General features: G+C 44.2%; 1 protein-coding gene across 5 annotated transcripts in view; it reads left to right on the forward strand.

Annotated features, from left to right (window-relative positions):
* Positions 1-15,119, forward strand: part of LOC128340342 (structural maintenance of chromosomes protein 6-like) — a 70,689-nt gene extending 55,570 nt beyond the window's left edge. For 2 of the 5 annotated variants that reach the window (XM_053285335.1, XM_053285336.1), the window contains 6 exons: positions 1,853-1,998; positions 2,362-2,487; positions 6,443-6,548; positions 12,803-12,955; positions 13,907-14,004; positions 14,589-15,119. In XM_053285335.1, coding sequence (XP_053141310.1) covers positions 1,853-1,998; positions 2,362-2,487; positions 6,443-6,548; positions 12,803-12,955; positions 13,907-14,004; positions 14,589-14,700 — 741 coding nt within the window. In that variant the 3' untranslated portion in view covers positions 14,701-15,119. Of the gene's footprint in view, positions 1-1,852; positions 1,999-2,361; positions 2,488-6,442; positions 6,549-8,663; positions 8,809-12,802; positions 12,956-13,633; positions 13,725-13,906; positions 14,005-14,588 lie in introns of those variants that run through there. The other 3 variants (XR_008313630.1, XR_008313629.1, XR_008313631.1) reach the window with 3 other exon arrangements.
* Positions 15,120-16,234: the final 1,115 nt, after the last annotated feature.

Raw genomic sequence — 16,234 nt, forward strand, 5'->3', positions numbered from 1 at the left:
GATACTGGGTGCTGGGAAACAATGCATTCCTACCAGGAAAAAGGATAGACAAAAAAAGGACAGCAGGTGGAATTAGCACTACAATGTTCACATCGAACTGCAAAACAAAATCCAAATATTAGTGGGGCTAATGGCCTCCTGCACTGCAGCCATTATAGGTGCGAAACTAATTATGCACCCCCTACAACTATGGTTTTCAGGGACATTTGATTTTCAAAATGGGGTCAGTCACAACTCTTGACCATTCCATGGAAAATAAATGAATCATTCCTGTGGTGAAAGGATGAAAGAAATTTGAGCACAGGGATGCGATTTCAACCTGTATTTCCAGAGGTGATAGTGACCTCGTATGCATTGAAAACAGGGTGGAGAGCACATTGCCCCCACACACACACACCAAGTGAGTGGGAGGTTAAGGGAAATGCAACAGCAATTACATATAAACATATTGGAACTCTTAGCTTCCTACCTAGCGCTGAAAATCTTCTAAGTACTATTACAAGGAAAGGCAGTCCAGGTTGTAATGGACAACACCATTGCAACAGAATATGTCAACAACCAAGGAGTTCCTTTGTGCAATCTTGCCATACGGTTCTGGGACTGTTTCAAAAGCTACCAGATTCACCCCACTGCAGTACACATCAGAGGAACAGAGAACTTAGAAGTGGACAACCTGAGGCAAGAGATCACCAGATCAAATATGCATGAAGGGAGTGTCCAACCGAAATATTTGAAGGACATATTTGGCACTTGAGGAACTCCAGAGATCTCTGCATCTCAGAACAGGAACCACGACCAATACTGCACATGGAGAGGCATAGGGAAAGAATCACGGGGAGATATATTTATGCTCCCATGAGACAGGACTTTGTATTACATGTATCCACCAATTCCACTCATCACGAGAGTGGTGAACAAGATCATGCACCACAAGACCGATTGTATCCTAATTTTACCAGACAGACACAAGGGTGGTACTCCCCACCCCCCATTTTCTCCCCGCGTATACAGAGATCAGGTGCTAATTACCCAACCGCAGATATGTGAAAATGAATGCCGGATCTGTGAGTAACAAGGTCCTTCTGTATTAAAACAAATCCTGTCTTTAAAAGAAAAAAGGTAAGCCACAAACTGTAACCTCCACCTAAAACGGGGAGCTTACTAATCACCCAGTTGTGTGAATATAGCCAGGATCACATCAAGGATAAATAGGTTCCTTACCTGTCGTTAATTATCCTTGAGTGATCTGGAGGTATTCACCTAACCCATCCATCCTCCCTGCTTCAGGGGGTATGAATTAACATTGCATATGGTTTTTAATCTTTCACCTTATCAAGATGAGGAGGTTGTCCAGGAACAACCACCCTTTGCAACGGCCATGCGTGGGACGGAGTGAGAGTGTCAAATGGAGCTTCAGAGTCCTATTGGTTCAGCTACTGAACAGACCCAGTTGTGTGACTACTCTCAGATCACTTCGGGATCATTAGTTACAGTTAAACAACCCGTTTTTCCTATCTCACTTTGGATATGAATTCACTAGGCAATGTTAAGCAATTATCCTAATGGGGATAATACTAGTTTGTCATACAGTGTTGTTGCATGAATATGAGGGTATGTAAATAGGCTATGTGAAGTGATTTGATCATTCTAAGCATTGTATTGACACACACACCCCCGCCCCCGCCATCATACTGTGACAGGGAACTTCTATTGTTGAGAACTATTGTAAAGAAAAGGAAAGCGTGCACATGCAAACCAACCCCAGTTTTGTCAGTTTAAAGTATAAAAATAAAATGATATTGCAGAGAATGAATGGAAATTAATTTTTGCCATAATATAACATGTTCTTTAGGAAATTATTGCAAAGGCTTCAAAAATTCATCCAGAGCGAATAGAAGTAAATAGAACCACTAATAGTCTTTATACCGAAATAAATACTTTAAGGGATAAAATCAATTCAGAAAGAGAGCGTACCGGAGATAGAGAAGAAATAATAAGGTATTTATAATAAATTTTTTGCTCTCTTTTGTGTGTGTTTATGAAAGGATGTTCTCTCTTCTACTTCCTTGAATTTCTGTTCATCTCTGTTATCTTAAATGTAAAAGAGACTGGCAGTGTTTCCTCATTGCTGAATATTGCTAGGATTTTAACTTGTTTCTCTGTGGCTAAGGCTAAATTTTTAAATATAGTGTTGGATGTGAATGAAAAGGCAGTATCTCTTCAAAAACTAGCTATAGCTGAAAGGTTACTGACTAGTTATTTCCAGGAGGAACTGTATCTTGCCAATAGCTTTGTTGATTACCAGTTTGCTTTGGGGCATAATTAAAGGGGCTGATCCTGACATCTTTTGTTGACATGCAGGCAGCTTCAGGAAGCAAAAGAAAAGTATCAGAATGCTGAGAATGAAGTAAAAAACTTGAAGAAATTCACAAAACTTTTGGATGTATATATTAAGCAAAGACATAAAACATACGTGCAATTTCGGAGGTGGGTACAGTCTTGTGTTTCCCTGGCTTATATATCTTGTTTGTGTTGCTTCCGCCCAGAGGTGGCATACAAATTGGACAAATAACGAACATAAACAAACCCATATCCACCCTCACTTAAATTGTAATGGAAGATAAGATCCATTTTTTCTAGTTTCTGTGATTTGTCTGTTTTGTGTTGACGAGCCAGTAGGAAGGAATGGAATGGAAAAGTACAATAACGTGTTTCATTCCAGTATCTGCTGCTTAAGTACTGCTTATAAATGTTATAGGGTTTTGAACTGAGTAGTTCTTCCACCCCCAGAAGGAGCTCCCAGCAATGGAATGCCGCTTAGATCCAATCCAATGTTTTCTGATACTTGGCTTTTAGAAAGGGAATTTGTATTTATAAATTAGTTCAATTTTTATATGACTTTTCTCAATACCTGACACTCTCATAATTTCCCATCAGTAGAGATCTGAATGTCTGGCTGTGTTATATTCTCTCAGTGAGCCAGCATTTGATCTATATTGGTACTCTTGTATCTGTATTGGCATTAGGTTTATAAAGTTCTTTGTTATAGGAGTTATTTGATACAATTTTAGTACATAGGAAGCTGCCATATACTGAGTCAGACCATAGGTCCATCTTGCTCAGTATTGTCTACACAGACTGGCAGCAGCTTCTCCAAGGTTGCAGGCAGGAATCTCTCTCAGCCTTATCTTGGAGATGCCAGGGAAGGAACTTGGAGCCTAGATGCTCTTCCCAGAGCAGCTCCATTCCCTAAGGGGAATATCTTACAGCGCTCACACTTCTAGTCTCCCTTTCATATGCAACCAGGGCAGATCCTACTTAGCTGTGGAGACAAGTCATGCTTGTTACCACAAGACCACTAGTAAGCTACCATAAGACCACTAGTAAACTACCACAAGATTACTAGTAGTTAGTAATCAATTAAAATAGGTTTTGAAATAACCTGCTTACTGAAAGTAGTTGACCTAAATGAAAGGGTGAATGGAAAACCTTTCAAATATGCAGATGAGACAAAATTGGGAGAGATAAGATAACATCTCATAAGATAGGACTAAAATTCAAAATGACCTTGGTAGTTTCAGCCCAATTTTCCATTCTAACGAAAGGCTGTTCAACAAATTCACATGCAAAATTCTGGCTTTAGGCAAAAAATGCAAATGCATAAATATAGGATGTCAGATCAGTGACTTGATGGTGTTACATGTGAAAAGGATCTTGGGATTGTAGTCAATCACAAGCTGAATGTGAGTCAGTTGTGTGTTGAAACTGCACAGAAGTCTAATGCAGTTTTAGGCTGAATTAACAGAACCACAGTTTCCAAGTCCCAAGAAGTAATAGTTCCGCTTTATTCTACAGTGGGCAGACTTCATCTGGGTGCTGCACTTTCAAGAGGATGTAGACCAACTGCTAGTGTAGCATCTTGATCTGTGAATCCTAATTTCCTCTGTTTTAGTTTCACCTCTGCCATGAACTCAGGTGGCTTTAGACAAGCCATTCTCTCCCAGCCTCAGCTGCAGTATGAGAATAATGCATTTATCTTGAAAAGTGGTGATTATAAGGATTGCATCAAGATGATACACGTGAAGCACTTTTCACACACAAACATACTATACAAATCTAAGATACTACTACTACTACTTCTACCACCACCTGAGATGAATTCAGAGGAGGACAGTGAAGATGGTCAAGGGTCCAGAAGACCTCTGTGTAGTGGTGTGTCCGAACCGGTCCGGCAGCCATTCCAAAGAATGGCCGAACTGCCGGACCGGTCCGGCCCTGCCTGGTTCGGGTCCGGGTGGGGGGTATGTCTTTAAGGGCGGGGAGGGCTTGCTTAGCCCTCCCGCCTCCTTGCCCCCGCCAGCGCCCGTATTGTACTGTATAGGGGCGCTGGAAACCAGCCGCCCCCCCCGCCGCCGCCGCCGCCGCCGCGGCGAAATAACCTCTAAAACCATCCAGCCCTCCCTCCCTCCCAGCTAGCTGCCCGCCCACCCACCCACCCAGTCGCTCACCCGGTCGCTGGATAAAAAGCGAGAGGAGCTCCGGCACAGAGCTCCTCTCGCTTGGAAGGCCTTCAGCAGAATGGTGGCTTGCGCGCATGCGCGCGCATGCGCGCGCCGCAAACCACACCGTTCTCCGGAGGCCCGGTCTACCCGCCGGGAAAGGGCCGGGTAGACCGGGCCTCCGATCGCTGGGTAGACCGGGCCTCTGGCGATCGGAGGCCCGGTCTACCCAGCGATCGGAGGCCCGGTCTACCCGGCCCTTTCCCGGCGGGTAGACCGGGCCTCCGGAGAACGGCGTGGTTTGCGGCGCGCGCATAAGCCACCATTCTGCTGGAGGCCTTCCAAGCGAGAGGAGCTCTGTGCCGGAGCTCCTCTCGCTTTTTATCCAGCGACCGGGTGAGCGACTGGGTGGGCGGGCAGCTAGCTGGGAGGGAGGGAGGGCTGGATGGTTTTAGAGGTTATTTCGCTGCGGCGGCGGGGGGGGGGGGGCGGCTGGTTTCCAGCGCCCCTATACTGTACAATACGGGCGCTGGCGGGGGCAAGGAGGCGGGAGGGCTAAGCAAGCCCTCCCCGCCCTTAAAGACATACCCCCCACCCGGACCCGAACCAGGCTTGGAGAAGAAGAGATGGGGGTGTGGGGCGAGGGACACGATAGTGCTCTTCCAATACCTGAAGGACAATTACACAGAAAGGGAAAGTCTTGTTCTCTGTTTTCCCAGAAGGCAGGAGAAAGATTCCAGCTTAACTTTAGGGGAAGCTCCTTCATGGTAAGAACACTTTGATTGCAGAGCCAATTACCAAGTGGAGGTAGAGGGCTGCTGTTTGCTGGAGGTCTTTAAACAGAGGCTAGATGGGTCAGTCCCAATAGATGTCTATCTCCTCATTTCCTGCACTGAGCAGGGGCTTGGACGAGATTGCTTACAAGGCCAGCCCCCTCCGACTCTGAAATAATTGTTACTGTCTCTTGACTTCTGATCTGTAGGATTCTTTCCTCCAGTATTGTCCTGTTGGATTGGATACCTTGTTTTTTGTGATGGCAATCAGAATTATGACCACCTCTGAGGGAGGACTTGAGAGAGTGCTGAAGAATATCTTGAGTTATTGAGCAAACAAAAAACCAAACCAAACAAACAAACAACCCCAAACCCCGCACCTCTCTATTCTTTTTTTAAATGCTAAAGAGTGGATATCCCTTGAAACCAGAGGTTGAAGTCCCTGAATTGTGTTAACCATGATCTAGTGCAGAAGTAGTGCTTATACCGTAATCACAAAAAATGGTGGAGTGGGGGGAAATGTTCTGGAGGCAGTGGAAAGAACGTAAAGACTGAAGGCCGTACTTTACCTGTTGGTATTGAAGATGCAGTAATTGCTGAGAACTTTTAGGACACACCTGCAATGTCCCACCCCCATCCCTTCTCAACTCCTTTTACTTTTACCTACAAATAGGAATCCTGTTTCCTACATCCTTTTTAAAAGTATGAGAGTACAGATACTGTAGCTTGAAACAGCCTGGTACTGTGCCTCTGTTTTGGGGTTTTTGAAGGAGTTGGTTGTGCAACTTTATAAGGCTGGGATTTCATTATAGTCTGTTTAATGGCAATGTTGACTTCTCGGGTTTCTCAAGTAATCTCTTTGATTGTCAAATTAGCTGCATTCTAAAACTAAATTAAAATTACTTAAGCATGCCATCAAAGCAGTTTTACTACCACAAGATTCACTTCAGTCAGATAGCCTGCCTCAATGGGAATATTTGCCGTTTGAGGTACTACTTCATCTTTTTGGGAGCAAATGTAGAAATTCTGTGGGTAAAGTTTAGAACTGAAAAATGAAGTGTACTTCCATGTCCTTGTTTTGGAAATAGGCCTCTTTAATAGTTTGTTTTGTAATATGCATTTTCAGTATCTCTTGACATAGATTTTTTTTTTAATGTGTTCATTCTGAAGGTACCAAACTATGCGATGCAAATACTACTTTAAGTTATTGTTAAGTCAACAATCGTATTCTGGAAAAATAGAATTTGACCACAAGATTGAAAGGCTTTCAATTACAGTAAGTTACTTTGCCTTTTCTCTTTGAACAGATTGATATTTAATTTTAAGTTTGATCAAAGGCTTTTCTCCAATTTCCTCAACCTTGTACATAGAATCACAGCCAGCACTGAAATAGTATGGTAGTGGAGTTCTGTGAGCTCCTCCTCTCCACCACAAAGCCTCCAATGAGAAGTGGAACCTCTGCCTGATCACACAAGACTTGGAGGCGGTTCTCACAAGCCGCTAAGACAGGGCTAAGGTAGCCAAGCTTGGGCTTGGCTGTCTGTGAGAACCACCAGGAGCTGTGCAGCTCTTCATGGCAGACCCAGTCATGAAGCCCAGTTGTTAAATGAGGATAAGGGAGCAAGCACTCCCTTAACCCTGTTTAACTGACACTATGTCATCAGTGGCTGCTTTCAGCCTGTGCTGAGACACCAAGGGGCGCCCAGCTGTTGCTGGGGGATACCCACAATGCACTGTGCTCTCGCATGGTGTATTGTGGGGTTTCCGGGTGCTAGGACATTGTGTCCCGGCCCCCACAGCTTTGCACTACCTGGGCAGCCGTGGATCGGCTGGGCGTGCAATCCGCGCACCCAGCATCTGGGACCCGGCAATCTGCAGGGGAGGTAAGCTTCTGCAGCCTTCCTCCCCATGCAGCCTCCCACCCAGGTCCCTCCTCATGAGAGAGGGCCCACAGTTTATGTGAGCTTATTGGATCCTATGTATGATCAGGTATATGGTTCATACTGGAAGTGCTGTTGTGGAAGCAAGTGCTCATACTGATCCTCACCATCCCTGGTTCAGTTTGTATGAATAGCCATTATAGCAGCTCTGCAAATAAATTATCAGCAACTGCAATGGAAGGGTGTGTGGGGGAAGTGTTTGGGGATTTCTAAACTGCTGCCTTCATGTAACTTCAAAGGAACAAGTACAGAACAAGTTCTAGTAAGAACTAATCTTCCTACTTTCCTTTCACTGTTCTTACAAGTGGACTAAATTTGGTCCAAATCAGTTAGGCAGTTCAGAAGTTAGCCCACTTGTGCCACTCAAACGTTTACACGTCTGCCATCTTGAATTGGGGTGAATGACATCATCACAAACTACACCATTGAGGTGTCCCTACAACGGTACCCGATTTGGTTCCTATTGTACCAGGCATTGTGAAGTTGATGGCGTTGGGGTTGGGGGACACACACGGAATGCCGCGTGATCTCATAAGCCTATTGAAAAGTAGGCTAAAAATTACAGCCACCATTAGATACAAACGTTTCATTGCTGGTTCCTCGTTGTGTATTTTGACTAAAGACAAAGCAACAACTTTGCTAATAACTTTCTTTTACAGTCAGGACTGAGCTCAAGAACATGTGAAGCAGTAGCTGTGCATGTGAGCATTAATAAAGTACCTGTTTAACTCCTCAAGAACCATATCAGTGCATGTTGAAAGCTTGTGTCTTGCTGTCATGGTTAGATTGTTGGACCAAGACCAGCACGATCTTGGTCCAAGACCTCACTCAGCTATGAAGCTCACTGGGTACCATGGACACCATCTTTCAGCCTGGTCTACCTCACAAGGTTGTGAAAATAAAATGGAAGGAGAGAGCCATGAATGTCATGCTGAACTGCTTGCAGGAAGGGCAGGATAAAAATATAAGTAAAATAAACCTACAAAAGCAGTATCTAGGCTTCTGTTCTTTTAAGGCAGGTGCAGATTCTGCAGCAAATGCAAGTGGATAATTAGAGTTCATTTGCAGGGGAAAGATAAAGAACCACCGTGCCTTTCCAATGGCACAGTGGATACAGTGACTAGCTTCTTGTAAGTCTTATTAGGGATATGTGAGCTGGCTCAGGCAGTCCCAAGTTTTGAACCAGACATGCCCCCAAAACCAAACTGGCCCCCAGTTCTAAGAACCCATTCATGAGTAAGAGCTAAAACAAATTAAAAATAATAAAACAACAATTAACAATTTAAAAACATTTTAAAACAGCAATTAAACAATTACAGTTGATTAAAAGCCCCAAAATCGGGTTAGAATATTAAAATAGATTTTAAAACCCTGGAAAGCCAGGCCAAACAATTATGTTTTAAGGGCTCTCTTGAAGGCTAATAGAGAATTCAAATTGCGGATTTCCACAGGGAGCGCATTCCACAGCCCCGGAGCAGCTATAGAGAAGGCCCGCCTCCGAGTCGCCACCAGACGAGCTGGTGGTAACTGGAGATGAACCTCCTCAGATGACCTTAATGTGCAGTGGGGATCACGCAGAAGAAGGCGCTCTCTAAGGTAACTAGGGCCTAAGCTGTTCAGGGCTTTAAAGGTAATAACCGGCACTTTGTATTTTGCGTGGAAACATACTGGCAGCCAGTGCAGTTGTTTCAAAATAGGCATAATATGGTCTCTCCAGGTTACCCCAGAGACCAACCTGGCTGCCTCATTCTGAACTAACTGAAGTTTCCGAACTACGTACAAAGGCAGCCCCACGTAGAGCGCATTGCAATAGTCAAGCTGGGAGGTTACCAGCTGGTGCACCACTGTATTGAGGTCATCCTCTTCGAGGAATGGGCGCAGCTGTCGAATCAGCCAAAGCTGTTAGAAAGCACTCCTGGCCTTGGCCTCCACCTGAGAAACCAGGGTGAGGCCTGGTTCCAGGAGTACTCCCAAGCTGCGCACCTGCTCCTTCTGGGGAAGTGTAACCCCATCCAGCACAGGAAGATCCAATTCACTCCTCAGATTCTTAGCCCCCACAATGAGCACCTCCATCTTGCTTGGATTCAGCTTCAATTTGTTATCCCTCATCCAGCCCATTACTGCCTGTAGGCAGGCATTTAGAGAATGAGTGACATTTCCTGAAGATGAACGGGAGAAGTAGATTTGGGTGTCATCAGCATACTGATAACACCCAGCACCAATTCTCCTGATAAACTCACCCAGCGGTTTCATGTAGATATTGAAAAGCACTGGTGACAGAATGGAGCCTGAGGGACTCCATATAACAGCTCCTGCTTTGAGGAGCGACTGTCACCAAGCTCCATCATCTGGAATCTACCCGAGAGATAGGAACGGAACCACTGCAAAGCAGTGCCTCTTATTCCCAGCTCCCCCAGGCAATCCAGAAGGATACCATAGTCGATGGTATCGAACGCCGCCGAGAGATCAAGAGGACCAACAGAGTCACACTTCCTCTGTCGATTCCCTGGTAAAGGTCATCCATCAGGCCGACCAAGGCTGTCTCAACCCCATAGCCAGTTCTAAAGCCAGTTTGAAATAGGTCTAGATCATCAGTTTCCTCCAAAACCGCTTGGAGCTGGTTAGCCACCACCCTCTCGATTACCTTGCCCAGCCAGGGGAGATTGGAGATTGGCCTATAACTATCCGTCGCTGAGGGATCCAGGGAAGGCTTCTTAAGAAGCGGTGTAACTATTGCCTCCTTCAAACAGGGAGGCACCAGGGCATTGACAGAATCACCGGCCACACCAACATCAAAACCCTCCAAGGCCTTTTGGAAACCTGCTAGGTCCTGCAGCCTTTTTGGGCAGACCATCCTAATAGGTCCATCACCCCTGCAGGGGTGGCTTGTGACCGTGATACCAACTTTAATTCAGGAAGTGGTCCGTCCATGACAGTGGGGTAACCACTGGATCCCCCACCCACGGAACACCTCCCTGATCCGAACAGAAGACCAAATCCAGTGCATGGCCAGCAACATGAGTTGGTTCAAAAATTAGTTGGTATAGGTCCATAGTTGTCATGGCCACTATGAACTCCTGAGCTGCACCAGACAAGCCAGTCCCAAAGTGGATATTGAAGTCCCCCAGCACCAAGAGCCTGGGAGACTCCAACACCAACTCCGCGACCAGCTCTGTCAGCTCAGTTAGGGAGTCAGTTGGGCAGCGGGGTGAGCGGTACACCAACAGAATCCCCAATCTATCCCTAGTTCCCAGCCTCAGAAATACACACTCAATATAAGTCAAGTGTCTCACAGGGGCCCTGGTAAGGGAGATAGTATTTTTATGGACCACAGCCACCCCACCCCACCCACCCCCGCCCACTTCCCCTAACCTGCTCCACTACGGAGTAACCTGGAGGGAGAAGCTGAGCCCACACTGGGCCACTAGCCTCCCCCAACCAAGTCTCAGTTATACATGCCAGGTCAGCTCCCTCATCCATGATCAAATCATGAACAATTTTGGGTTTTTTTTTTAACAGAGGAGCAAGTTCAGGCTCTGTGGGTAGTTGGTGCTGCTCCCCAAGGCCTGAGAGTTGTCAGAACAGTTGGAAGTAGAAATAGTTACTAAATTACTAATTTCTCTTCCCTTGTAACGGCCAGCTGTTCTGCCAGTGCCAATTCTTCTATTCCCCACCACTACAGCAATAGCTGCCCCAAGGCTGCCAGGCACACCCCCTGCATCATTCCCTTCAAGGGAGCCCAAACACATCTCAACAACTAGGCCTGGCACAACTCAGGGCAATAAAAACAGCACTTTGACCCCAAAAATCCACCCACCCACGAAACAACCATCCCGCAGCCCTCAGTCCCATCCCCGAAGGCCCGGCCTCCTTTGGTGGCCGCCTACACCGCTGGCATGTCTTCAGCAATATTTATGAGCCTCTAAAACTTCCCAGCAGCCCTTTCTGCCACAAAGGACTGCTGGCCGATACAGGTGTTAATTGTCAGACTTTCTGAAGGCAGCAGGCTGGCAGACAGCTCCTTGTCCGGGCAAGATGGAAAAGCAAACCCAGAGGGGCCTGATGTAAAGTCCGAGCGGGGGGTGTGGGGAGGGAGGAAATAACAGTCAGACCCTCAAACCTTCTCCTCCGTGTGGCCGGCGTGTCTTCAGCAATATTTATGAGCCTCTAAAACTTCCCAGCAGCCCCTTCTGCCACAAAGGACTGCTGAAGATGACTGCTTCCTTCTTTCTAGTGGTGGGGCGGCACAATATGTGGAAAATCCTTCGTTTCCATTTTGTCTGCCTTTTCAACAAGAAGGTGGTGTGCTAGGTCTTGCTCAGAGTTCCAGATAAGGACAATTAAATTCTCCTGCTCCAGGCACACAAACCTCAACCATTAAAGCTGCCCTCAGCTAATTTCATCTTTGCCAGAGTTTTGGTTCTATGTGCAAAGTTCCTTCTGGCAGAAATATTTCGCATCCTAAGGGAAGGTATTAGTTGGCCAAAATGCCACTATGCTTGGCATTCTCCAGGTTAGATTGCATTCAGTTGTCCGCTGAGACAATATCTGATGCATAGATTGAAGATGACTGCTTCCTTCTTTCTAGTGGCGGGGCGGGACACTATGTGGAAAATCCTTCGTTTCCATTTTGTCTGCCTTTTCAACAAAAAGGTGGTGTGCTAGGTCTTCCCTCACCCTCACTATCACCCAAAATAACGCAAGAAATCCTCCAGCAAGTAGTACAGGGAGCAAAGCAGCTCATGTCTGATATTCACAGTGCCTTCCTCCACTTAGTGAGAGAGAAACCTAAGCAATGTTTAAAGACCCTTTCTGCTCATAGGTTGGAGGGCATCCTGCCCCACCCTGGTCAACTTCTTCTGATAGAGTGGAGAACAGTTTCCCATAGGGGATTACTTTCTGTTCTATCTTTTTCTGTCCTGTTAGGAGGTTCTGTTCGGAGGCTGTCTTTTTTCCTTCTTCCTGACTGGCATGTATGTTTCATTGACAAGTGTACTTTAAAAAAATCTAGTACCCTTTCCAAAAGTAGATGGGTGGGAATGGAGGAGCTTTTGCCAGGAAAAGGCAAAGCCGCTTCTAAAAATCCTGACCTAAGAGGCAGTAGCAGTCGGTGAGACAAACTTACCCAGCACCAGCGCCCAACATCCTTTGGGAACTGGCAAGTTTGCCATGCTGACCATTCAAATGGCTCAACTTGTTTTGGAGTAGTAATTATTTATTTTATTGATTTAATTTATATACTGCCTGACTCCAAAGGCTGTAGGCAGTTCTTCCTGACTTGCATGTATGTTTCATTGAGAAGTGTACTTGTTAAAAATCTAGTACCCCTTCCAAAAGTAGATGGATGGGAATGGGGGAGCTTTTCCACCACTTTCACCAACTGCTACTGCTAAGAAGTAGATGGGTGGAGTCTCCCAACGTAGGATATCCTCCTGCTGATAATCAGAAAGAACCTTTTGTGCAGTGTTTCTTTTTCTATATGCTACAAGCTAACACTACAATATTGGGGAAATCCTGTTTCTCCTGGAAAGCTACATGTTTAGTTACCTTGTGATTCCAGTTATGCTTCTCTTGGTTTATGTCACCCAAGGTCCTGCCTGGAGAGGGAAACAAGTCTTCTTTAGACAATATGAAATCTTTGTCCGGAGGTGAATGTTCCTTCTCTACAATTTGCTTCATTCTTTCCCTGTGGTCCTTTACTGACTCTCCTTTCAGGTGCTTGGATGAATTTGACGTCTTTATGGTACAGCTTTTTGAATTTACTTACTCTAATCATTAGAGTCTAATGCTCATAAGATAAATCCACCTCCAAAATGGTGGATCAGTAATCTGTTACTATTAAGAATAACTGATAAAATAGTTTTCATTGGTTGTGATTTTTAAAGGAATAATCTTTCTTACTTTTTTCAACATTTTATCTTTCACCAGAAAAGTAATGTTTTATTTGCATAATAGTGGCTTTGGATAGTAAAAGTAAAGGTAAAGTAGTGCTGTCAAGTCGGTGTCGACTCCTGGCAACCACAGAGCCCTATGGTTTTCTTTGGTAGAATACAGGAGGGGTTTACCACTGCCATCTGTGCAGTATGAGATGATGCCTTTCAGCAACTTCCTATATCTCTGCTGCCCAATATAGGTGTTTCCCATTGTCTGGGAAACATACCAGTGGAGATTCGAACCAGCAACCTCTTGCTCCCTAGGCAAGTTACTTCCCCACTGTGCCATTAGGTGGCTTTTAGATAGTAAAGCATGTATGAATCCAATGAAACTTCTGCTTTCTATTACATGTTTTAATATTTGGAGTCACCCTTTTTCATTGACTAATGAAGAGTGAAGTGTTCAGTTCTTAAGTTCATTATGGGGATTTTTGTGTCTCCATAGTGTTAGTGCTACATTTAACTTGCCTTCTATTTATCTCTGATAGGCAGATAAAACAAATTTCAGCACCCAAGAATGAAGTTAAATGAGGGAACTGATGATGTCAAAAATTGATGTTACATTTCAGTTAAGAAAAAGTGAGAATAATTTTTAAAGAAAAATTATTAGGTGATGCTGGAATTAATTTTCAAGACAAATGACAGTGATTTGGTTCACTCTCTGGATCCCAGTCAGAATATATAAAATTGTACATATTAAATTTGAATACAGTTTATAAAAATATATTGATGTATTGTAAACTGCTTTTGTATCTTCTTAGGACATGGTTAACAGAAGAATTGCTATGGACATGATGCTTAAAATGGCAGATTCTCAACGTTATCGGCAATTTATTTTGCTCACCCCACAGAGCATGAGGTGACCTTTTTCTTCAATTTATTGCTGAAATAAAAAGAAATACTTTAAATGTCCCTTAAGAGTCTACATTTGTAGGATGTCAACAAGAGCTGTTCTCATATATACTGTCTGAGATTTAAATAGTTCTATGAATTTTTAGTACATTTTTCCTTTTAACATATTCCACTGTTTAGTATTTGTATGGCATTTCTGGAATTTGTGGGTAATCTGTATCTCAAAGGCTAAATAGATGAAATGGTGATGGCAGCAGAATTGCTAATGACTGGCCTGTAAAATATGAAAATGGCTAACTTGAAGAATGAAGGATCCAGTGCACCTTTTGTGCAACTTTGTGCCCTGGTGACTTGAGCATGTAGCTAGTCTTCAGGATCACCTTATTTGACTGCAAATAGTCTTTCAGAAAAAGGCACCTAAGATATTTGGATATGGAAATCTCGATTTAAAGTAGCTTCAGTAGAAGATTTTCAAAATAATGCATAGTTTGAAGATTACATGTCATTTTCAGGTTTTGCCTCGTGAAATATGATATGCACAACTGACAGGGTCCAAGAGTACCATTATTAAATTGCCTTTTTTCCCCGTAGCAACTTGCCTATATTTCACCTTATTCGAATCCTTCGAATGCCAGACCCTGAGAGGGGACAATCCACTCTGAATTTTCGTCATAGAGGTGAAGAAGATGAAGATGAGGAATGAGTGCTTTATATACTGTGCAGAATTGGCTTGTTTATATTGTACACACAGCTGTTAACATCATAGTCTACCATAAGCCCTTTTAAAATAAACAAGATGTAATGGTCCATAATTCTCCGGGTGGTGTTTACAATGCATATGAGTGTAATTGTGCCTCTCTTTCATTTTTAGTGCAGCTATCAGTATTGACCAGCAAAACTGTGTATTAAGCTTTGAGACATTAAAAAGTATTTTGTGAGATAACATGCGCTCTTTCTTTTGCATTTGTCTCCTTTTATTTGAAGCTGCTTTGTATTGTCTTGTAAATAATTGAACTGAAATATATTGTTTGGGGAAGTAATTAAAAACAAATCCTACATGTTTTGCTACATCATTTTTACAATAAATAGTTATACAACTGTAATAACAGTTGAGAAACTAAACTCTTATTCGTATTCTTCCATTACAAAGTAAATGATTGGGGTTTTTCACCAAAAAAGGACCAAACTAAATGATCTGCCTCCTGTGTGATGAGAGATGTGTACTTCATTTTCTAACATAAATGCCACTTTTGGGGGATGGAGCGGTTGATCTGTATCTAGACTGCAGGGAAGGCAGGTGTGACCACTTCTCTCCTGCAGTTCCAACCCTGGTAATCTGTCTGTCTCTTGCATAGGCCTCTGTTTTCTACAAAAGGCTCAGGTTGACACTTCTAGACAGTCTAAACATGCTTGCAGCAGTCACCTTGTGCCCTACACAGTATGGCCACACGTGGAACTCTCTAGTTAGCCGTTATCAGGGTTAGAATAAAAGCCTTAGGTTGTTCCATGCAGCGACTTCACTCCCACTTTGAAACAGCAGCTTTGGCAGTTGGTCTAGTATTGGGCTTATAGCCAGGACAGCAAGAAGGGAAACTTCAGGGGAGGTCTGGCTGCCTAATTATTGTAGAGAAAGATTGCTCTCCTTTCCGCCCCCCCACTTCCTACGGTATAAAAGTTGATAAAAATAATGTGTGTTTAGGAGAAACTCATGAATCAGCACAATGAAGATTAGGGTGCAGTTAGGAAATATACCTAACATTTGATTCTAGTGACATCCATAAATATGGGTTGGACTTGAACCAAAAGACTTCTGACCTAGATGATCTGATGTATAACTTCATGAAAAAGACCCCTAGACTCCGTCCAGTTTATTTTCACCAGTCATCACTAACACAGCAAAATGGGCCTGGGAGGTGGTACAAACATCTTCCCCAACCTCTAAGAAACTGGAGACTAAATCTTTACAGGGTCCAGGAACTGGGCAATGAATATCTGCACAAGCACCCAGTGCCAAATTCCCTAGTAATTGATTGTGCGTCCACATCTAGAGCTGGTTGCCGGCACACTACGCTGGCTGATAAGGAGGGCTGCAAGCTGGATGTCCTGGGTAGGCGGACATACTCCACGATCTGGATCATGATCCATTATAATAATAAGCAATGGGGTTCTGTGCCTGCTCAGGGACCTCGTAGGCTGACTGAGTAGTTCCTCATGACGTCCCGCCCCGTCTGCACATG

This window comes from Hemicordylus capensis, chromosome 1 (genome assembly GCF_027244095.1).
Source record: "Hemicordylus capensis ecotype Gifberg chromosome 1, rHemCap1.1.pri, whole genome shotgun sequence".
In the NCBI taxonomy this organism is placed as follows: Eukaryota; Metazoa; Chordata; class Lepidosauria; order Squamata; family Cordylidae; genus Hemicordylus; species Hemicordylus capensis.